This window comes from Rhinolophus sinicus, chromosome 14 (assembly GCF_057876585.1).
Source record: "Rhinolophus sinicus isolate RSI-liver-muscle chromosome 14, RSI-T2T, whole genome shotgun sequence".
Classification (NCBI taxonomy): Eukaryota; Metazoa; Chordata; class Mammalia; order Chiroptera; family Rhinolophidae; genus Rhinolophus; species Rhinolophus sinicus.
Genome location: NC_142514.1, coordinates 40,880,493 through 40,904,370, shown reverse-complemented (window position 1 = coordinate 40,904,370; position 23,878 = coordinate 40,880,493). Strand labels below are relative to the sequence as shown.

The 23,878-nt window shown below is 42.2% G+C and overlaps 1 protein-coding gene across 12 annotated transcripts in view; it reads left to right on the top strand.

Moving 5' to 3' along the window:
* The window catches only part of DAB1 (DAB adaptor protein 1), a 1,099,844-nt gene that overhangs the window by 1,019,298 nt on the left and 56,668 nt on the right, over positions 1–23,878 (top strand). For 10 of the 12 annotated variants that reach the window (XM_019742545.3, XM_019742544.3, XM_074334767.2 and 7 more), the window contains 4 exons: positions 13,280–13,411; positions 14,027–14,146; positions 14,606–14,644; positions 16,239–16,304. In XM_019742545.3, the coding sequence (XP_019598104.1) occupies positions 13,280–13,411; positions 14,027–14,146; positions 14,606–14,644; positions 16,239–16,304 (357 nt within the window). The remainder of the gene's footprint in view (positions 1–13,279; positions 13,412–14,026; positions 14,147–14,605; positions 14,645–16,238; positions 16,305–23,878) is intronic. The other 2 variants (XM_074334774.2, XM_074334776.2) reach the window with 1 other exon arrangement.

The window sequence follows — 23,878 nt, the reverse complement described above, 5'->3', positions numbered from 1 at the left end:
GTCAATTCTTTTTTTTTTTTTTTTTTTGTAAGTTTCTGTCTGGCAAGCAAGACTTCATTGTGAACCAGGCAGCGGTTACCTTCAGACTGGTTACAACGCAAGAAGTAATTTTCCATTAAATATAATGCCCTCATTTCTGCAGTGACTTGTGGCAAAACATGCTGTTTCATTTCCATTCATCCACACTCATTTACCTGCTTGCTATAATAATTTTACACCATAAGCTAAAATGTTGAAATCATTGGTTACATTACTGAACACCTACAATGGTTATGAGGATTGTTCCTTCAGAAAGAAACAGAAATAAAAATAAGAATTGTAGGAGAATGAAAATGGAGTCAGTTAAAATACATTCAAAACTGTATTCAAGTTCAGAGCAGCTGCCTGGGTTCTGGAGCCGGCCAAACCTGGCGGAAATCCAGGGTCTACCGTATCAGCATTATGACCTGGGGCACCTTACTCAACCTGTCTGTGTCTCAGTTACCTCAACAGGCAAAGTAGGGAAAATAATACGGAAGGTTGTTGGTTGAGTGAAGTAAATGATGATTCCGTATATAGAGTACCTGGCACAATGCCTAGCATATAGTTGGCACTCTCTGAATAGTACCCTTTTTTTTTTTTTTTCAATATAATGAAAATAAAATCTGAGTCATTATGCATATTTGTAGAATCTTCCAAGTTTGGGATATTTTTTCCCCAGAGTTTCAGAAGTATAAATTTTTCTCATATTTATTCAAACTGAACTTTTAGAAAAGTACTGGCGGATGTTTATTTATGTCGCGAGAATGCAAGAAGGACAATGGAAATGGACAGCTCGGTCTGGAAGCTCTTCTAAGAATGCTAATCGTGCCCCTTCCTCTTGTGTTCTGGATCAATGCTTATCTGAGGTGAACTTGATAAAGGACTTTTATCTGCAGCCTACTCTTAATTAAGTCATTGAAGTGACCAGTGCCTTGGTTTCTCCTGTTCTCAGAGAGAGGTGGAGGGAGTGAGAGGGAGAGAAGGGAGCATGCTAAGATTTCATTTTTTTCTCCAACATATTATCATGAAAATGTTCAAACAAATGGGAAATTTTACCTTTTGCCATATTTGCTTTCTCTGACTCTTTCTCTTTAGATAGGTTAAAAGATCAATAGATAAGTAGACAGCTAGGTAATAAATAGCTGCATTAGATGTTCTCATTGCCACTGGGGTTTCGTTCGAGGCCCTTTCCTCTGACAGTGATAGGAGTATAGTTTTTAAATCATGAGTTCATATTGATATTTCCAATTCAAATTTAATCATTGGGTTATTTGTTATTTTTTTTTAATTTGTATCTCATTTTTCTTTCACTGAAAATCTTGCTTTCTAATAACACTGTATTCATGTATTTATTTTATCCTAATCTATACCCAAAACAAATATAAAATTGCAATTACAATATTAATAACTACTAAAATAAACCAGGAGTAGACGTCAATGCCAATGAAACTTACTAAAAGCCCCTATCAGCCTGAAATTCCTTAGGCAAGTGTGGGGGCAGAGCCCCAGAAAGTAGTTTCCAGGCTCTCGGCCTCACTTAGACAGGTGCTGGCTCAGGTAGTAAATGGCCATCAACTGTGATTGCATGGCCATCAGCTGTGGCTAGTTGGCCGTCAGCTGTAACCAGTGAGCCATTGGCCACTAATATAACTGCTGTGGCTACGCTAACAGAGAAGAGAGAGAAAGAATGGGGGCTAGCAAGAAGATGGTGGCTGGGCTGGCAAGTGTGGATGGCGGTTTGCGGACAGTGTGGATCCAGCCTCCAGTGAGAGTATAGTGCCGCCAGAGAGAGAATATAGTGGTATGACTCCCCCATCTATGGCTCCATGGGTGTTCCTTTTTGGCCTCACCATATCCTGCGTTCTTGTATGGGGAGCGGGACCAGAGACCCCGCAGGCCTCCCTGCATGACAAATGGTGCAGCGAGCAGGGTATGGTGCCGGCCAAAACTCTCCAAAGGACGGTGGAGCAGTTTGTGCGTGTGAACACCCAGTCTGAGGAAGACCAGGAGGAGCAGCTGCTGGAGAGCTGGACCGCCGTGGAGGGGTGGGAGGACGTGGACGGTTCTCCCACCAGCACAGGAAAAGCCATTCGGCTGCTGGAGAGATGGAGCCCCGTGGAGAGGTGGAAAGATGTGGACGGTTCCCCAACCAGCATAGGCCGGAGAAAGCAAAGGTTATTGTGGCCCTGTGGGCCGGGAAGTTCCTGCTCAGGCAGCCCGGATGCAGGACTTATAGTCCCAGGAGGTAACGCTTGCTGAGTCCTCCGTGGGAGATGAGGGTGAGGTCAAGGTCGTCCCTCACCCCCAGGACAGCCCTGGTGAATGACTATGGACTATGGGGAATTGCCTTCCATCCCTAATTTAATGGACCGCTTGACTGTTTGTTTGGGAACTGTTGTTAGTGGAACTGGGGGATATTTGCTTTTGTCTGTTGACTGGCCGCCATTGCTAATATGTAAGCACCTTGATTGTGAGTCGCTATTGTTCCAGCAGGGTACCCTGAGAGGCCCGGGGAGAGTGGCAGTGCCCTGAGAGCCCTGGCTGAGTCCAGGAAGTGTGGCTGTGCCCACAGAGAGTGGCAGTGCCCTGAGAGCCCTGGTCGTGTCCAGGAAGTGTGGCTGTGCCCACAGAGAGTGGCAGTGCCCTGAGAACCCTGGCTGAGTCCAGGAAGTGTGGCTGTGCCCTGAAGATGCCCTGGCTGTGCCCAGGAAGTCGGGCTGTATCCCAGAGAGAGTGGCAGTGCCCTGAGAAATCCTAGCTGTGTCCAGGAAGACAGGTGGTACCCTAAGAAGTCCAGGAAGTCTGGCCCTGCCCAGAAGCACTGGTGGTGCCCTGAGAAACCCTGGCTGTGCCCGGGAAAACTAGTGGTACCCTAAGAAGTCCAGGAAGTCTGGCTGTGCCCAGAAGTACTGCTGGTGCCCTGAGAAACCCTGGCTGTGCCCAGAGAGCCTGGCTGTGTCCAGGATATTGCATTCACCTTCAGGCTCCTCGCACAGGGCCCCTCGCGGAAGACGCTTGTTGCGTAGATTGTGAGGCGAGAGCCTGTAGGGGTGGAGTGTGGGGGCAGAGTCCCAGAAAGTAGTTTCCAGGCTCTCGGCCTCACTTAGACAGGTGCTGGCTCAGGTAGTAAATGGCCATCAACTGTGATTGCATGGCCATCAGCTGTGGCTAGTTGGCCGTCAGCTGTAACCAGTGAGCCATTGGCCACTAATATAACTGCTGTGGCTACGCTAACAGAGAAGAGAGAGAAAGAATGGGGGCTAGCAAGAAGATGGTGGCTGGCCTGGCAAGTGTGGATGGCGATTTGCGGACAGTGTGGATCCAGCCTCCAGTGAGAGTATAGTGCCACCAGAGAGAGAATATAGTGGTATGACTCCCCCATCTATGGCTCCGTGGGTGTTCCTTTTTGGCCTCACCATATCCTGCGTTCTTGTATGGGGAGCGGGACCAGAGACCCCGCAGGCCTCCCTGCATGACAGCAAGTCACTTCTTTGAGCCTGTTTTAGGGATAATGATGGATACTGTATTGTTCAGAAGTCTCTCCGTTGCACATAATATAAAACTCACCTTAAACAATCATAAGCAACAAAAGGAATTCACTGATTTCTACAGGGTTCACCAAAAGCTACAGGGTTAAATTTCCCAGGCCTGAGGGAGCCAGGTTCTTAGATAACGTCATAGAGTTTGAAACTCTCTCACCTCAGCTCTTCTCTCTTTTCTGGTTACTTGATTTCACAGTAGATTCTCTTTCTCACATCCCTTTGCTGCTGCAAACCTATTATCTGTTTAGCTCTAAGGAAGGCCTCACCTGAGGGAACCATGCCTGGGGAGTGAATGCTACATAACACGGCCATTAGACTGATCATCTTAAACTCAGTTGCCTGGGAAAAGACGCAAAGTAATTAAGAGCCTACCATCTACCAGATACACTGCTAGACCCTTCAAGTGATCTTCCTCACATCCCTATAAGGGACGGATTGTTTCCATTTCACAGGTGAAAAAACTGAAGCTCAGTGACATCAGGTGACTTGCCCATGGCCTCAAAGCTGAAATTCAGATACTTCCAATGTACTACATGCACTTTGGAAATGGGGACAGGGCAACACAGTATACAAAGTACTCTGAGTATTTAGCAGAAAAAGATCAAAGAATCTCTCTCTTTCTCTCTCTCTCTGTCTCTGTCTCTCTCTCTCTCTCTCTCTCTCCTCCCCCACCCACCCCCTCCCAGCTTTGAGAGCCCAGGGTGCATCTTACCATCTCAGTATCTCCAGGGCCTAGTGTACCTTAGTACCAAAGGGCTTTGGGGAATTGAATGAGAGCAAACCCAATTTACTAACAGTGGTAATGCTGTAGCCACATTCTTGGTCATGGGATATGGAAGTTTGATTGAACCCCAGTGTTAGGAAACTAGTGTTTCACGTAGAAGCCAGTTTTCTCTTTAAAGGGATTTTTACTTCTCCTGAGCAGAAATCTGCTTCATTGTCCCTTTGGTGATTGTTAGTTGATTAAGCACACCGGGCTCCGCTTTTCCTGTTAGACAAATTTAAGTCCAAATCATAGGTCTAGGATACACTCAGCTGTTAATAGTTAACTAGTTCATCTTCCTATTTTTAGGCGAGGGCTTCACTCCTGTCTTTCCAGTGTTGTGTGTTTATAACGTGTGTGGAGAACTACTGAGAAGCTGTCTTTTATAACTGTTGTTTTGTTATGAAACTTAAAAAGGATGTAAAGTGTTGAGAGCAAAAAAGGACATGAGTACTTATTGAATCCAACCTTGTCATTTTCACAGCTGAGAAAAGGAAGGCTTCGAGAGAGAAACAAATGCATAAATAGGTGAAAAGGGGTTGGGTGGAGGGTCTGGGGAAAGACTTGGACTCTGGATCCTGCTGGCAGATTCATTCGTTCATTCAAATTATTCATTAAAATATGTACTGGCAAGCTCAGAGAGCCAGAAAGAAGAATGTCATTGCCAGGGGCGGGGGCAAGTGGGGAATGAAGAGTTAATGTTTAATGGTAGATTGTCAGTTTGGGAGGGGGAAAAGGTTCTGGAGCTGGATGGTGGTAGCAGTTGCGGAACAATGCAAATGTAATACCACAGAACTGTACACTTAAAAATGGTTGAGATGGTAAAATTATGTCATGTATATTTTACCACTAAAAATATACAGAGGGTGCCAAAAAAAATGTATACACATTTTAAGAAAGGAAAAAACTATTAAAATTGTAATACTCAATATATACCAATAACAAAAGATGAATACAAGTCACGTTTGACTTCTGCAGTTACAAGAGGTGCTCAAAGTGGTTCCCATAAGCATCCAGATAGTTCTGATTACGGTGAACTACTGCTTGAGCAACGTTGACCAAAGTGTCCACTTGCATACAATTTTTTGGGCACCCCTGGTATACATACTGAATCCTTACGGTATGTTAGGCCTGTACTTAATGCCCAGGATTGTGTCCAGTGTTTTCACCAAAAGCATCTTTGCTGTAAACATCTTTGCCACAAGCGTTTTCCCTGTGAACATTTTTGCCACACAATTAATTAGTCATAAGAATTTCCCTGTACTAGATAAAATGACTGTTTGACAGTTCAGTTTACACTTGGCAGACTTAATGTATACAAGCCAGTTGTCAGTTTGGTGTCATTTTTCTTATATAAACCTTATACAGTGATGAGTAGACATGATGGTCTTAAAATAACAACTATGTGTAAAGCCAGATTGCATACTATGCTAGAAAATGATAACTTAGTTTGCAAATCCTTCAGTGAGCACATTATCCCCTTCCAGCCGGTAAAACAAAAAGTTTGCCAAGCTATGGCAAATATAAAAGAGGTGGCTACTAATTCACAACAGTCTCCGAGAGTATTAATGTTCGATTCTTTAGTTGGAAACTGATACCTCTCTTAATGAAGGAAGAAATTGTAGGAAAAAAGAAAAAATGCATTGCTAAATGAGGAGACAAATCAACAAGCAAAATAAAAATAAAAATAAATGTATAATAATGTGAACAAAAGACTTTAAAGACAATGCGTTTTCATTTTTTGCAATCAAGTTGTTTATTTATTTATTTTTTTATTGGGGAATGGTGTACTTCTCCACAGCCCATCAGCTCCAAGTCGTTGTCCTTCAGCCTAGTTGTGGAGGGTGCAGCTCAGCTCCAAGTCCAGTCGCTGTTTTCAATCTTTAGTTGCAGGGGGCGCAGCCCACCATCCCATGTGGGAATCGAACCGGTAACCTTGTTGTTGAGAGCTCGCGCTCTAACCAACTGAGCCAACCGGCCACCCCCTTTGATATGTTTTAAGTACTAGATAGACATAATCAAAATTGGCAGATTTTTTTCTCAATCCCTTCACTCTATGGTACAACTATTAGAACAGAGGCCAGCAAAAGTGGATGACGAGGGACTGAGGCTATTGTATGAATCCATGCTGGAAATCATGGCTGTGACCTGGGTCTGGGGGTGGAGATGAAGAGGAATGGACAAAGTGAAAGATGTTTGGGAGGTGAGATTGACAAGACTTGGTTATGGGCGGGGTGAAACTGAAGGAGGCTGAGTGGGCTCAAGGATGGTTGTAAAAATGGATAGATGATGGTGCATGCAGTAAAATCATTAAATTGAAATAGGAAAGAAAAAGCCATCATATGTTGTTTCTTTATTTTAATGCTTATTTGTATTTTATGTAACTAGTATAAATTAGTATAAGTAATTTTTTAAAAAAATTATATAAATAAGAAAAAATTCAGATTTTAAAAATCTAGTAATTCTAACTTTTAAGAGAGAACCCTTTTTAATATTTTGTTGGATGTACTTCTAAAGTTTTTATACACATAGATATGGCTATGCATACTTTTTTTTCAAAAACAGGAACATATTAAATACATTATTTTGTGATATGCTTTTTCTTTTCATTCAACAGGACATTGTGGTTAGAGTTCCATTACAAAAAAATACATATGTTCCCACAATGATTTTCAGTTTCTCCATATTATTTCATTTTACAGAGAAATGCAATTTCTTTGACCAATCAGTTAATGCTCAACATTTCTATTCTAATAGCACTTCAGGGAGTGTATCTTACATCCAAGTCTTTGCCCACATTGTACATTATTTCCAAATAATTGAATTCGTGCAAAAAGATTCATAGGGTCAAAGTTTATACATGTCCTTTAGGCTTTGAAACATACAGCCAGTCTGCCCTCCAGAAAAGTTGCACCATATCACACAGCCACAAATAACAAAAGTAACCATATTGGCCAATGCTTAGATAGCCCTTACTATGTGCTGTGTGCTGTTTCAAGCAGGCCCATGAGAGAGGTATTATTATTTTCCCCATTGTATGCATAGGAAACTAGTAGCCAAGAGAATGTTCCCCCACACCTTTGTCAACACTGGGTTTCTTTCTTTCTGTTTGTTTGTTTGTTTGTTTCCTTAATCTGGTGTATTAAAAAAAAATTGCATCTTGGTTAGGGGGGGAGGGTGGAAAAAAACATGGCATCTCATTTATACCTGGTATGTTTTATATGAATCAATTTAATATTACCAACAGCCTTTTGGATTCTATATCAGTCTTCATATTATACAAAAAGAGAAAGTAACGCTCAGAAAATTAGAGCGATGTGTCCCAAGCCGTATATCTGCTAAATGATAGAGCTTAGATTTGAATTGTGTTCTCTGTGCTCCCAGAGTCCGTATTCTTTCCTCTGTAATCACACGGCCTCTTCAGCTAGAGACTAGGATATTTAGAAATTTAATTTTGTCCTTGAGTAAAGCCTTCTGGAAGATTTCAGGATGGGAACTCAAGGAAGAGTTCTGACCTGCTGCATTTAGCATTTGACGATGGGGTTCCTGGGGGCTGGTACACAGGTTACCTCCCAGCCTCATTGGTACTGTAATGCAGCAAACGCATCCAAAAATATGTTCCTAGAAAAGAGAAAGGCCTTTACAATGGGCCTGGGCCTCCCTTTGTCTTGTGAGGTTTTAACTACTATAATTGCTTGTAGTGTGTTTTTCATACATCTATTTTTATTTTGTGTCTGTCTGCATAGCTGCTTTTTTGTTTTGTTTGTTAACTCCCTTGAATTCTGGTGGGTATTTGTCCTGGGAATAGTATTGCATCAGGAACGCACAAACTCTCATACACACATACACACACAATAATAATATGAAGGCTAAATGGAGTAGAATTTATTCTTTAAAAAGCGCTAATGGTAAAGTCTGAGCAGATGACTTTCTAATCCATACTGTATTTAATTGGCTGTATTGAACCATAGTACAAATTAAGTCTTCTCTGTAATTTATTCTGTCAGATGGTAACCCTCCAAACAATTTGATACTTCATTTAAACATTGGTAAATGGCTCATGGAAATGCTAAGGGGGAAAAAAGGATTTAATGATGATCAGATAAGAATCCCTCTGTTCACAGAATGAATCCTATGTGAAATGTCATGAATTAAATTAACCCAAGTCAATCATTCATTGAACATTTATTGAGCAACTACCTTGTCCACTGTGTGTCTTCAAATGACTTGGTTCTTCCTTCCTTCTTTCTTTAATCTACCAAACATTATTTAGCATTTACTATTCAACAGGAATGGTATTGGGAGCTGGGATAAGACTAAGGAGAACCAGACATCCATCTTTCTCTTAAGGAGCTAACATCCCCAAGGTGGAGCGAAAACATGTTCTCAGGACCTAGAGGCTTTTACATGCTCATTTCTTTCTGCCTAGAATGGTCTTTTCCCTGATTTTCTGGGGACTCCCTTTTTACTCTTTGCGGCTCAGTTCGAGGTCAGCTCCTTTGTCAAGACTTCGCTGGTGCTCTTCCCCTTTCCTGCTCTGAGCCTATGTAGTACCCTATGCACACATTTAATATAAAGCTTGTCTTATAGTGTGGTTGTTAGTTTCTTTGCCTCCCTGTTTTATGCCACTGCAAGGTCCTTGAGGAAGGGACTGTTTCGATATCTAGAGAGATGGAGCACTTAGTGTGAGTCCTGGAACATAATAGGTGCTCAATAAATACATATGGTGTGAATAACTGGATGAACAGAGGAATGTGAAACAAAAGTAAGAGGTGTGAAACATCCTAGATACAAGGGCAAATACAATGCGATGGGATCTGGGGACAGGAATTGGGACCAAGGGCAATGAAGTCGGAAGTTTCCTTGGACGAGCAGGATGTTGGAGCCAGGCCTTGAAACACAGATGTGATCCAGTTCTGTGGAGTCGATGAAGTGTGAGTCAGGGGATGAACAACGAGAACAGGAGAGAAATCAATGGGGCCGATGGCACAGAGGTGGGAAAGTACAGACTCCCAAGGGGGGGGCGGGGGCGGTGAGGACTTCTTCAGGTTCTCTGCAGCCTAGGTTACCTGAAGTTCACTCGTGGGCAGAAGGTTGGATTGAGGAGGCTGATCTCTGAATTGTCCTTGGAGTTGTTCAGTATGAACTTTCATCCACACTGTAAGGGAGAGGGTTCAGAATGGGAGGAATCATGAAGCTGTGGCAGAGAGAGAGTATTCTTGAAGCCTCTATTTTTAAAAGCAGATACCTGCTTTGATTTTTGGCAGTGCTTTAATATCTGGACTGTTTTCCCAAGACAAAATATCGTTTTCCTAAAGAAATGTGGAAGAAGGACAACCAAAATCTGCCTGTCCTCCACCCTCTACCGCCCACCCCAGCCCGGTATTGTCTGCTGCCTCCAGAACAACCGGCAACGCCCCAGAAAGTCCCCACAGAAATACCCCGGGGTGAAGCAGTCCTTACCTCCCTCACCTCATCGTTCCAGCCTTGGCTGCTCAACAGATACCACAGATGGCCTAGCTCTTAAGAGTAAACGTCCACAACACGCTGTCTTGACCTTTTCCTTTGAGATGCTTATAGCTGGCCTTGACCCCAAACCTTCTGACATATGACCCTTTCTGACCTCAGTTACCTGCCAGAATCCAGAACAGCCTCAGCTGTGCTTCCCTACGCAGTGGTCCCCTCCCTCATCCCAGCTTGTCAGGGATGTTGGACTAGGGAGTCAGGAGTCTAAGGAAAGGAGACCTTGATTCTGCATAACTGTGTTCCTTTTCTTCAGTTTTTTTTTTGTTTGGTTTTTTTGTTGTTGTTGTTGTTGTTGTTGTTTTTTGTGTGTTTTTTTGGTGTGCTGAGTGGGGAGAACAGGGCCTGGGTTTAGTACTGGTCCTGCCGGAACTCTTTCTGACCCTCAGTCCTTTCATGAATAAACTCAGCGTTGAAATCCAAGATGTTTAAGGTTCCTCTGGCTCCAACTGTCTTTGATTGCACTGATAAAATCTACTTGAAGTCATGGAGCAATTTTGAGGCTCAGTGAGCAAGTATTTGCAAGATCCTCTTAGTTGCCAAGATGAATGTGATAATACGACTGTGGGATTAGCCGGATTCTAATATATTTGTATTTCCAAGTATCTATATTATGTCTGCACGATTACGGGTGGAGGAAAGTGGAGACATATCCCCTCTCTGACTCTTAGTTTCCAAATGAATGAGCCACTTTCAGAGCAATCCTTTTAAACATGTCATAAAATTAACTATGGGAAAAGATGATGTTACACAAATCTCAAAGCACTTCACACACACACTTTGTGAAGCAATATTAGGTACTATCAGGCATTCAAAATGTTTTGATTTTAAAACACTTAATGAAGATTCCCAGATAAATTGAAACATCTCCATCTGCTGTCTTGCATAGTAGGTGATATTTTACCATTGCGCAATCATCTCCAAATCTAATTCCACTAGGAAGACTTCTAATCGCAGTTTAATTTTAGAGCAATATTCTACTTGGCAATCAATAAGGTACTGTCGTCAAACTTTGATTTAATAGGAGACGTTGGATAGCATGCTCCACATTATGCGGAAAGGGAAATACTTTCAGGAAAGGGAGAAAAGGAGAAAGTCTCTGTGCCCCACTTCCCCTGCTGCATACCACTCGAGCTCACAAAAGCCTATAAATCAATATCCCCATGTTGTGTGAATAGAAGTCTCATCAATTTTACATCATTAACATCATGAAAAAGCTACTGCTCATTGAGCAATTTTCCTCTCCTAGCTAAATATGTCCTCTTAATAAAATAAGAATAAATGGATTTGATTATTTTACTAACAAACACTTCCTTCTTCATCAACCTTATTTGTGTTGAAATCCACTAGAATTATACAGTTGTCTTATGGTCACTTGAGCTTGGTTGACTGGGCAATGATACCTACCACTCTCCAAGCATGATGTCTGGTGGGCAGTGGGCAACCTGGACAGGGTATGAAGCTGAAAGGAAAATCCTGAGGGAAGTAAAGAGGACAGTGAATGATCAGACTCTGTAAGATTAAGGTGCAGCAGCAAATTCTACTGCAGGAATAATTCATAACGTCAGAAGCCTGGAAAGATGGTGATAGGCTAGGAATGGATGGTTTGGAAGGCCAGGGCCAGTGGTCCAAAACTAAGGTGATGGCTACCATGAGAGGCAGATGCCCACTGTCCTCAGATCCTGGCTGTGTGATGCAAGGCGCTAATGGCTAAAGGATCTGGGGAGATGGGACAAGCCTTAGAGAATATCTATTCCAATTGTTCCCACCGTTTTTATAATTAAGTCCCTGTTGTGTTACATGTCTCCCTCCCTCCATGGGCTCAGTAAGGAGGAAGATTGTGTCCACCAAAGGAAAATGCATTTATCATCATTCACTCCCCTATGTGAATTATTCGAGCCCATAGCTAATTTCCAAAGAGAATCTGTTCAAAGATTAGTTAAGGCGTACAGGAGTAACCTGATACAATTCCAAATAAACTTAGTGTTTCCATTTGCATGCACAATGAAATGCGTAGTCTTATAATGAATAGTTTATAAATTTGTTTAGCTTTTTGAGATGTTGAAAATTGCTTGGGAGCTCTTTTTAATTACCTTTAATGACCCTAATAGATCCAGGGCTTTGGGTTAGGAGTCACTGATCTGGTACAAACATCTCGTTTAATAGAGGCATAAACTGATGTCCAGAGAGGTGCAGTGAGTGCCTTATGATTGCATAGTGGCTAGAATTCAAGCTTCTTAACACCCAATATAATGAAAATTCCCTTAAAGTTGTAAAAACTTCAAACGCATCATATAACGCACAAATGCATGCGTAACCCTTTACAGAGAACTGTTTAATGAAGGTTTCTTTATAAGTAGGTTTAAAATGAGGAGGAAAATGGCTGTAAAGATCACCATCACCAACTGGATGGTGAACATTATTTGTTGAGGCTTAGATAATAAAGGCAGGGAAGTCAGTTTCAAATTACTGATCACCTATCCCAGTTTACCTTAGTTCAACAACCGCGGACCGAGCACAGTGCAAAGTGGTAGGATGACAGAGATGAGGAAGACAGAGCCTGGCGGGGAAGACAGACAAGGAATCAGACAAATGTATCAGAAAAGGGAGGTGTGTGCAAACAGGAGCCCAGGAAGCTGTATGTGAGCACTCCTTCAGGAGTGTCGGTAACACTAGATACTGAAGTTCTGTGGAACCACAAAAGAAGGAGGAATTATTTCTGGAGGGAGAGGGAAGGCAAGCCTCGTTCAGGGGAGGTTTCACAGAGGGGGTGCTGTTTCAAATGGCCTTTGTTAAGAGGAGTAAGATTCAGGCAAGTGGATAAAAGAATGGGTGTTACAGACAGAGGGATCAATTCATGAAAGCCACAGATATACGGGGACCCCACCTCTAGCCCAGATGGTGACTTTGGACAATATAAAGTGTTTGTTCCTCTGGAAACTCTATTACCATGTGTCAGAAAATTGTTGCTAACCACGCAAAGCCATGGTTCTGTGAAGGTGAATGGCGCCCCCTGTGGTCGCACAGTCTGCTTCCAAGGCAAGCAGAGGCCCTGGGTTTGTGAGTGTGTTAAATATCAAGTCAGAACTTAGACGGGGCTGTGTCATGAAGAAAGATGTAGCAGAAGCCTGCACCACGGAAGGAGACGGACTGGCTCTGGCAGGCTGGAGGGAGCCACCGCCCCAGGTGCCCTTTCAGCATATGAGCAGTTCTATCTAGTCTGTATCTCTCCCATCACAGCACTAAGACCGTGGAGGGAAGCCTCCACTTATCAAGGGCAGGCACAGCTCTTTTTCCTTCCATCTGGACCAAACAGCTTTTCCAAAGCCCTTTGGGCCTGTTCATACACGCAGCTGAAACACATCTCTTATTGATCAACTGCTCGAAGGGAAAGTCCCCTGAAATGCACTCTTCCTTTTGTGTCTCATAGGCCCTTCAGCATCACCATGCTGTTCACGAAATTTCCTACATTGCAAAGGACATCACAGATCACCGCGCCTTTGGATATGTTTGTGGAAAAGAAGGGAATCACAGATTTGTGGCCATAAAAACAGCCCAGGCGGTGAGTACCCCATCCAAGGAGGGCGCCTTTCCTTATAACTTTAGGGGACAGCACGGTCTCACTGCTGGTCTGAAGGCCCACTCTGATGTATGACTATGTGACGCTGATGCTCAGCTTCCCGCCTAGAAAAGAGAAACAGCCTTGAAGCAAGGAAACTCGCTCATGCCTATCCTTGGTGGTGGCGTTTTTCCTAATGGGTGTTTCATAATGACTAATTATTTTTCTTTCTGATTAAGCTGAATGGAGGCACAGTACATAGATAAGTTTCCTTGTGTTCATAGCCTCATTTAGAAAGAAAATAAGAGAAAACAAATAGCTATTTTGCATAAAGCCTACCCTAATTTTATTGTATCCAAAATTACTAATAAATAAAAGCATTGCCTTTTATGCTTATGATTATTATGAATTTGCAAATATAATTAGTTGAAGAAATGAACTTTATCCTAGATCCAATTTGCTAAACCAATATAAACAAGGTAGAATTAATTAAAGATGGAATGCTTTCAGTTTAATCAAAAAAGGAAGGGCTGTAGGTTGTAGCCGGAAGAAACAGAAATTAGTAGTTGCAAATAGTCCCATTCCCTTATTAATGCTTTTTACCACCTTTTATTCCAGGCTGAACCTGTTATTCTGGACTTGAGAGATCTCTTTCAACTTATTTATGAATTGAAGCAAAGAGAAGAATTGGAAAAAAAGGCACAAAAGGATAAGCAGTGTGAACAAGCTGTGTATCAGGTATGCCTGTGAATTTATACCGGTTCCAGAGAAGTGTGGGGCTTAAAATAAACAGATGTTAAAACTGACAGTCAGGGCTTTTCCTCCTGCCACCAAGTAGAAATAAATAAAGATGAAAGGTTCCCATGGAAATTATAGGCACCTAAAGCAAGCCATTAGACATGGTCCCTTATTCTCTGAAATTCTAGACGTGTAAGAGAAAGTGAAATCTTGAATCAGAGGATGATTTCAGGAGAGGAGAACAAAAGAAACCCAATTGTTTTTGCTATTGTTGTAAGGGGGGTAAAGGTGACTACAAGGGTTTTGATTTTTTTCCTGTGTATTTTCTACCTTAATGACCCACTAGCCTATCATACCCAGAGCTGGTTTCTTTACTGTCCTGTAATTTCTGAATACAGTCTCACGTCTCTGCCTTTCTATCCTCTGCTGGGCACCCTCCCTTCCCTCACTCTGCTGTAGACAATTCTGGAAGAGGATGTGGAAGACCCTGTATACCAGGTAATGTCTGAAACTAGTTGGGGTTTTAGGATCAGGAATGTCTGGGCCTGTGCTGTAGCCATGTTTTCCTAGACCTGAAGCATCCCCAGAATGCAGAGCCCAGAGAGGGACCAAGGTGATTTCTGAGGGTAAGGGCTGCCATCCCCTTCAGGAGTGAATTCCCATAAAAGTGAGCAGACGTTTGGCCGGCATCAATGACAAGGGATTTGAAGATGCACTTTTCCCTTCTTGCCCTGCCTCAGCCCCCTCCACAATCTGTAAAAGTTGATTCCAGAGCTGAATGCTTTTGAGAGTCTCTTGAATATTCTGAGTTCATTAGAGAGATTGAATAATGAAGTGGTTTTCCTGAGTTAAGAACTGGAGATGGGGACTGACATTTTGACGACATTTGAACACAAACCCAAAGGATGGTTTGCAAGCTTTAGAAAGCCTGTGAGGAGAGGGCTTTCTGGCCCCCGATCAGCCAGGCTGCCCCTCGGATTCTCTGGCTCATGCCACAGGGGCTGTTGTCATGAGAGTAAGGAAGAGCCTACAGACATCCCAGCCCAGAGCGTTCTCTGGATTCTCTTCAAGGCTGCAGCCCAGGTGTGGGTAGAGAGATGCTTTCTCTTCGGTTCAAGTATGTGCTCTGTTTAAACAGATGCAGAAAAAAAGGCAAGAGGAGGCCTCTCCTGCTCTGTGCTTATTCGCACGGAGAGAAAGAAGCCCTAAAATGTACTTGTTGCACATAAAAGAAAATCTAGAAATTATATTTCTAACTGGGACACACGTAGGTTACAGATGTGTGTGTCACCTATGCATCTATGTGAATGCATATTTTCCCACAGAAAGCTGGTACTGCTATGACAAAAGTAAAATCATATGGCTTTTAAAAGGTAATATACTATGCATAACTTGAAGCAGGAGTGTCTAGCTTGTACGGCAAACAAAAGTCAAAGTTACGCCTTATGACGTGCCTTGCTTTACAGTGCATGCTGAGCGCAAGGATTTGTTTATATTTTGAGCTCAACCCTGGCTAACTGGCTCACAAAGAATGAAGAATATTGTCTTTGTTGAAATGGCCCCATCCATTAGAGTCTGAAACATGCACATGGAAAATTTGATCTTTAGCATTTACAACTGAGAATGTACATTCTGGTGATGGTTATTGGATGAGGGAGGTTGGGGTTCTGAGCACTTCAGAATTGGCTTGGGAACTTGAGCCTTAGAGAGCAAAGGAAGGCAACCGCTGTGACCCAAAGTTTACAAAATTGGGCCCCAGGCGTTCCCAGGAGACTCAGCAACACCAGCACAAGCAGACATTACCAAGATACATGCCATTGACTTAGGAGTTTCTGTCTCCAGAAAGATCTGCCAGGGCCCTCTGCAGTCATCTCCAAGGACTGACCCTCAGACCTTTGCCGTTTCATTAGGAAAAGGCAGGAATGTTCACGGCCCATCTGGTGTTTCAGTAATTCAGTGGTCTCGCTACCGTATTTTCTCTTGTGCCTGTTTCTTTAATGCTCACTGTGATTTATATCTTGAATTCCAAATGCTTGTGTTTCCTCTTTCTTTTTCCCCCTCTGATCTTTCCTCTCCGGCCGCTCCATAATAGTACATTGTGTTTGAGGCTGGACACGAGCCAATCCGTGATCCCGAAACGGAAGAAAACATTTATCAGGTATAAAATCCCTTCCCTCTGTCCCTTACTGTCACGCCACTGCCAGTACATGTACTGAATGAGGTCTGAAGGACCAAGTCTCTCCTCAGCTGTTCCCCTGTTGGTCACTCCAGCCTCATTAAAATACTTCCACATGAATTGCTTCTAGTTCCTCATTCAATTTACCAGTCATGTTCACGCCTTATTGTTGAAATGGTTAATGGCCAGTTGGGTGCAGTGTTTTAGTTTTTCGTGGAGCTTAACTATTTTCAGATGACCCCAAAATCAAACATTCCATTTTACGAAAGTAATCCATTGGAGGGCTGTTCTCCATAATAGAGTAGGATCCTTCATAGCTCAGAAGAATGTGCTCATCAAATTTCTTTAGAAAGCTAACCACGCTCCTGAAAATGAAGTGCAAATTCACAATTGCTACTTGAAAACAACATTGGGAACATTAACTGAATAAAATGAGATAAAGCTAAAGGTTTTACCCCGTCTGAAGGGGAAGTAAATTAATATTCTTAAACGTCTGCTTATGTGAGATATCATGAACACACTTTTAAGTAGTTTAATTCTCACAAGTATGCTACAAAGTAGGCATTTTAATCCCACTTGTACAAGGGGAAACTGAGACTCAGAGAAATTGAGTAGCTTTCTCAGGGCTATAGAACTATTTAGAGCTAAGATCTAACCCAGGCAAGAGTGTGAAGGCAAAACTCAATGCTTCTTGCCCCATGATTTCCATCAAAGAGTTTGGAGTAATTGCAGCATAGCAACACATCAAACAAATATGACGACCTCTAATTTTTCACTAATTAGAATTTTCATCCTAATTTGAATATAAACATTATAGAAGTAGGAAAAGTTTTCATGTATTTCATAAGTGATTTTAGTTTTCTTAATTTATTTAGTTGTGTGGTTTGTGATTCTGCCTTGGGCATGCATTACTTGTTTAATAAAAATGAAACAGATTTTTAATTTCCATCAAATGCACAGAATTCTAAATGACCTAAAGATAATGTTAGCTCAGTTTAAAGCAGCCCCATGGTATAATAATCTAAGGACAGTTGACCCTTGAACAATATGGGTTTGAACTGGATGGGTCCACTTATAGTTGGATTTCTATCAACATAAACCTGTACTGTTTTATCTTTGCTTGGGAATCGTGGGTGCAGAGGGCCAAGTGCATGCATTGATCTATGCCATTTTACACAGGGGACTTGAGCATCTGCTGATTTTGATACCCGTGGAGGTTCCTAGAACCAATCCTCCGTGGATACAAGGGAGAGTCAAATACAGAATGGGGAATATAATCAATAATACTGTGAGACTATGTAGGGTGTCAGATGGGTACTGAACTTATTGGGGGGATCACTTCATAGAGTATATAAATGCCTAACTACTGTGCTGTATACCTGAAACTAATACAAAATAATACTGAATGTCAACTATAATTAAATATATATAATATAAACATACATATATATACATATATATGTGTATATGTATATATATATATATATATATATATATATATATATATATATATATATATATATATATATAGTGTGTGTGTGTGTGTGTGTGTGTGTGTGTGTGTCTGTGTGTGTGTGTGTAGTCACAGGATGTAAAGTACAGCATAAGGAATGTAGTCAATGGTATTATAATAGCTATGTGTGATGCCAGAGGGGTAGTAAATTGGGAGGGTTATCACTTTGTCAGGGGTGTAAATGTCTAATCATTATGATGTTTTGTACACCTGAAACTAAAAAATAAATAAATACACAGATTTCCGACTGCGTGGGGGGTAAGTACCCCTAACCCCCACATTGTTCAAGGATCAGCTGTATTTCTATCTATCTGATCTGTCTGGATTGGATTCCAATGTGAGGTTGTGCTTCAAGGGTGGTTTAAAATCATCACATAAAAAGTTTCTGTCTTCAGACAAGTTATTACAAATTGCATATTTGTCCTCAGTGTCAGATTTTTAAAGTACAACCTTGCAATATCTGAATACGAGGCCAAAGGAACTATTAACCAGTATTTCTCTGAAGAGAGAGCACCTTTACAAATAATAGGCTTTTCGATACAAGAGGTTTCTGACATTCAGACGTAGCTGTTGACAGGACTTCCATTTTGCCCGGTGGGGGGCTGCTGGGGAGGGGTTTTAGGCGAGTGGAGAACTGGATTCTAGTTCTGCCTCTGTTACCAACAACCTTTGGCTGAGTGGTAGTGGACAAGGCCCTTGCCCTCTCGGAGACTCAGTTTTCCCAGTAACAAAACTGGGGAATAATTTCTCCCTCACTCACATGTTGGTGTGAGAACCACACAAGCTCACATGGAGAAAGTAAAGAAGCGGCTCCATCCTGGGTCACACAGTGACTCCACCGTGTGCAGATCCAGGATCTAGTACAAGGACTACCAAACTCAGCCATTAATCCACCTTGTCAAGTTCTTTTCCGTCTCTGGACCTCAGCTTATACATCTGAAAAATGAGTGAATAAGAAGGAAGAGTTTCTCAGGCCAGGCCCTTTTCCGCTCTTTGCAGCTGGTGCCTCAACATAGCCCTGCGATTCTTTAGTGTAACATGTTGGCTGGCATTATAAGGCAACAAGACTCTTAGAAATGGGGTGGTGTGTGTGTGTGTGTGTGTGTGTGTGTGTGTGTGTGTGTGTCCGTCCGTCGTTTGTCTTTGGTAACGTTTATTGAGTGCTAATCGTGGACTGGCTCTGTGACTGTGGGTTTATATGCATTATCTTATCACCCCTCACAACAGCCCTATGTGAGGGGAACCATGATTCCCACCTTATAGGTGAGGAAAGTGAGGCTCATGGGGTCACAGAGCTGCAGGAAGTAGCTCACACCCAGGTCTCTCTGACCTCTGTAAATAAATAAATTAATGCTGAGGCCCTGTTCAGCTCAGAATACGCTGATGCTGAGTTCCTCAATTAGATTCTGTGTATGTTTCCAGTCACTATCTAAAAATCACACTTGTTTTAACACCTCTGACCTCCCCCATCTCATGTCCTTCATTACCAGGAGGGTACCATTTAAGAGAATGAATATTTTATTGCCCTCTATTAGAAAGGCCTCTGGTAATTTTCCTCTCTTGCAATTGCCAGTCAGCTGGGCCTCAATTTGCTTAACAAGAGATAAGCTCTTGGTCCTAAAGATAAGGCTGGGCTTTTAAGGAGCTGCTATTTGGTACCTCATTTGTGTGTGTGTGTGTGTGCATGCGCGCGTGGTTTTTTTTTTTACAAAAATATTTTGTTTTAATTGGAGTAAAAAATTTAAAAATCTTGAATTCAATTTTAATGTGAAAATATTATTCTCTAATTTAATAGATCTTGTATTATATTTCTTTTTAAAATATTTTTATTAGTTTCCGGTGCACAAAACAATGTGATAGTTAAGGCATTTATCATTTATATTCCTCACACTGTGTCAACCCCCCAACCCCCATCCACTATCCCTCTGACATCGCACACAGCCATTACATTTCCACTGTCTCTATTCCTAATGCTATACTCCGCTTCTTGTAACTATCTATATGTATATACATATACATATATATACACACATATATATACACATACGTATGTATATATACATATAAAATTGTAGTTGACGTTCATTATTGTTCAGCTTCAGCTTCAGGTGTACAGTGCAGTGATCAGGCATCTACATCTTCCCTGAAGTGGTCTCCCTAACAAGACAAGTGTCCATCAGATACCCTCCACAATCTTGTGGGTTTTTTTAAGGGCCTCCAAGTGTTCCATAGCTATTCCTCCTGAATAGATTGCACTGTTTCTCCTAGTTCTGGGTTGGCCCAGGGTGGTCTCAGATTTCCTTCAATGCCGTTTTCTGGAATGAGTCAAACAGACTTGGGATCTAATCCTTCCACTATTTTATGACCTTGGGTGAAATACATAACTTTTGTATCTCAATTTCCTGGGCTATAAAATAGGGATACTATATTATCTGCTTCTAGAAGTGATGTGAAGATGTAAAGTGACGAGAGCAGCACCTGGTACCTCAAAGGTTCTCTGTCAATGTTACTTCCCTTTACATCCCAGCATCACCCATATCAGATGCTGCTCAGGATGTCTTATGATGATGTAGTAACTGAACTAGAACATGACTTGCTCACCTCATGTTGTCAGCCCAGCGGAAAGCTGCCGCCTCACCTGACTTTGCGATTTATAACTCCAGCCTCAGGGAGGCAGAGGCTCTTGAATAAATGGAACCTCTCTTCGAGGATCAGTAGTCTCCTTTTCTAAACGGGATTAATAATAGTAATTGTCTTTCTCTTTGCATGCCTCAGAAAAAGTGATCAGCTGTCTTTAAAACAACACAGAGCCTCACAGTACAAAGCGTTTTTACACCTCACTCAATTTTGACCTTTCTAGTCACTTGGTGAGATAAGAACAGCTACAATGACAGTCATTTTAAACGTAAGAAAATCAAGTCTTCCAATTTAAGTGCTGGGTCCAAGGCCAGAGGCTCTGCTTCTAAACCCAGTGTTCTTTTGTCCTTTTAACAAGCTTCTTGCATGAGCGATATCACATCTTTCCATGCAAGCGATCTCCAGTTTTGTTCATTCGAAAATCATTTTTTAATCACCCACAATGTGTCACGTATCATTATTTTAAAATGATTAGTCTCTAGTCCTGTGTCACCCCACCCGTACACTGCCTCTCTACACTATTAATATGTTGCTCAACTGAAAATGTCTTCTGTATGTACAGTACTTAATGTACAGTTGTTAGAGTCATTTCACATCTATTAAGTCGTTCTTTCTAACAGTACCATGTATGGAGCACCTAGCATGGTCCAGGCACGTGGGGATATAATAGTGACCACAGCATGGTCCCACACCGGTACTTAAGGAGTTTGTAGACAACCCCATGGATGCTCACAATAGCCAGATTAGGACACTGAGGTCAGAGAACACAGTGACCTCTGAGGTCACCCAGCCCATGGCAGAGCCAGGCTTAGGATTTACGTCTCCCACTTCCTTTTGGTCCAGAACTGTTATCACTGTACAATATCATGTTACTGAAATGGTCTGCAGACTACGTGGACCAGCCAGGGGGAGATGAGAGCCAGGACCGAGGAGGTTCTTTCTGCTCTTTGTCTTTTGAGCATCTCTGCCAGTGTTCTGCCCTCCGCACACACGTGGTAAATGTTTGATGCTTAGACATTTCTTGTTTAACTAGTATTTACAGGTGGGGAAACAGGGATAAGAAAATATTCACCCTGCCCTCAGCAAGCTCACAGAGCCGTGGGGTACATAGGAGGAACAGACAGCTACACTGTGGTTTGAAAACTCCCATGTAAGATAAAGCACATTTTACACTCGACTTCAGTAGTCTGCTTATGTTTCCAAGTCCCCAGCAAGACAAGCAGTTGTGTTCACTCAGGGGTCACATCTATCTTGTCCTTCATCACTGTTGCAGGCACAGCACAGTGCATGACACATAATAAGTACTTGGTAACTTTTAGTTTTTAATGAAAGGATGCACTAGAGGGAAAGGATGTACAAGCGTACAGAGGACTGTTCAAACTAGGCTTGGAGAGTCAGGCAAGGCTACCAAGAAGATGTCTCAGCTGAGATAAATCTTAAAAGACAAACAGGCAAATAGATATCTCACCCATGGGAAAGCCAAGCAGAAAAGCTTTTTCAATTATTCACAGTTTGGGTTTATCCATCCCACCGCTTCTCCATTTTGCAGGAATAATTGAGAGTCAGCAGCAGTTCAGTTTGCTAAGTGCCCACCATAAGCAGTGAATTACGGGCAACAGAAATGCTGTTCGTTTTTCTCAGGAAAGGCCGAGCTGGTAGAAATAAAAGTGAGGGCTGGTAATGTCTTGGCCCTCGTTAACAAGGACTCTGTTGGCATGCTTAGAGGATTCCTTTTAGATGGAACCCCGTTATTGGGAGCAAAGAAATTACATTCTTCATTGGCTACCTGCAGACGAAAGTTTGCAAGAGCAGCTCGAAAGTTCATCTTCCGCCTTGCTCACAGCCATGCTCACGCCTAGTCCTGTTGTCTGCAGGGATGTGCGTGAGCTTCTGGGAGTGTAGAATGTGATGTGAAAGAAAAAGGAGCACCTAAAACAGCTGGGGGAATGGTGAGAACAGGCGAGCTGCAGCTGTCTGTGTAGTGTACTTACTGCATAGTGGTTAGTCATTTCACATCTATTAACTCATTCTTCAAAAAATCTTATGTATAGAGCACCTGGCATGTGCCAGATACATGGGGATGTAATAGTGACCGTGGCATGGTCCCCACTGGTGCTTAAGGACTTTGTAGACAAGCCCTGGATGCTCGTGACAAGGTTAAAAGGCTCTCTGCCCAGCTCAGCCTCCTGGCTTCCGTGCTCACCAGAGGCAGGTCCCTCTCCAGGCCTCATTTTCCTCTCCTGCAACGCAGGGACAGTTGTCATCCTTACCTGATTGACGTATCCTAAGGCTTACGTGAGAATGTACATAAACACAAATGCTTCGACCCGTGCCTGGCACGCAGAAAGTGTCCCATCAATGTGAGCGCATACTGTTAGTAATAAATGTCCTGTTCGGTAGCCAGAAAGAGCTGGGTTTGAATCTGGCTACTTCCTAGCTTTGATGCCTTGAGCAAATTTTCCTAACATCTCTGAGTCTCACTTTCCACTGTTTACAGTGGAGATTATAATACCAACTTTTGGGGGTTATTATAAGGATTTTAAATTAAATAAGAGTGAAAAGGACAAAGGGACTCAAGGAATAAGTTCAAAATCTTATTTCTCTCAGGATGGCGTGGTTAGCTGGCCCAAGCCTAAAAGGTATACTTTTTTCTTCACTATTTTCCACATTCCCCTATGGAACATTTACCCGGCAGAATGCCTACTGGAGGTTAGGTCCTGCGCCTGCTCTTACGGAGCTCCCAGGCGGATGGAAAGAAAGACAGGTTATCAGACATTTATAAAACCGATGCCGGCTGGTCCCGCCAACGGAGGTGTGAGCGAAGCTCTCGCGGTGCTGGTGCTGGGGAAGAACAACTAATGACTGCTTTCAATCTGGAACGTTTCAGGACAGAGCCTTTGATTGACAAATGAGAAAAGTATTCAACATAGCCACTGTTGGTACTATTATAAAATGTGTTCATACACGTATCTGTATAATACACAAATGATAAAAGAAGCTATCATTCTAACATTTTACACTATTATGGTGCCTAATAGTTTTTGGTTACTTACTATCTGTTTTCTCATTTGATCCTCACAAAAATCGAAGCGAGAAAAACAGCCACCGTGTTTCCCCTAAAATAAGACCTAGCCATACAATCAGCTCTAAGGTATTTTTCAGAGCAAAAATTAATATAAGGTCCAGTCTTATTTTACTGTAATATAAGACTGGGTATAATATAATATAATATAATATAATATAATATAATATAATATAATACCAGGTCTTATATTAATTTTTGCTCCAAACGACGCATTAGAGCTGATTTTCGTGGAAACGGGGCACTAGCACCCATTTCATAAGAGTGAAGCTCAGAGGAACAAGTGACCTGCTCAGGGTGTGACAGTCACCATGTGGCCCAATA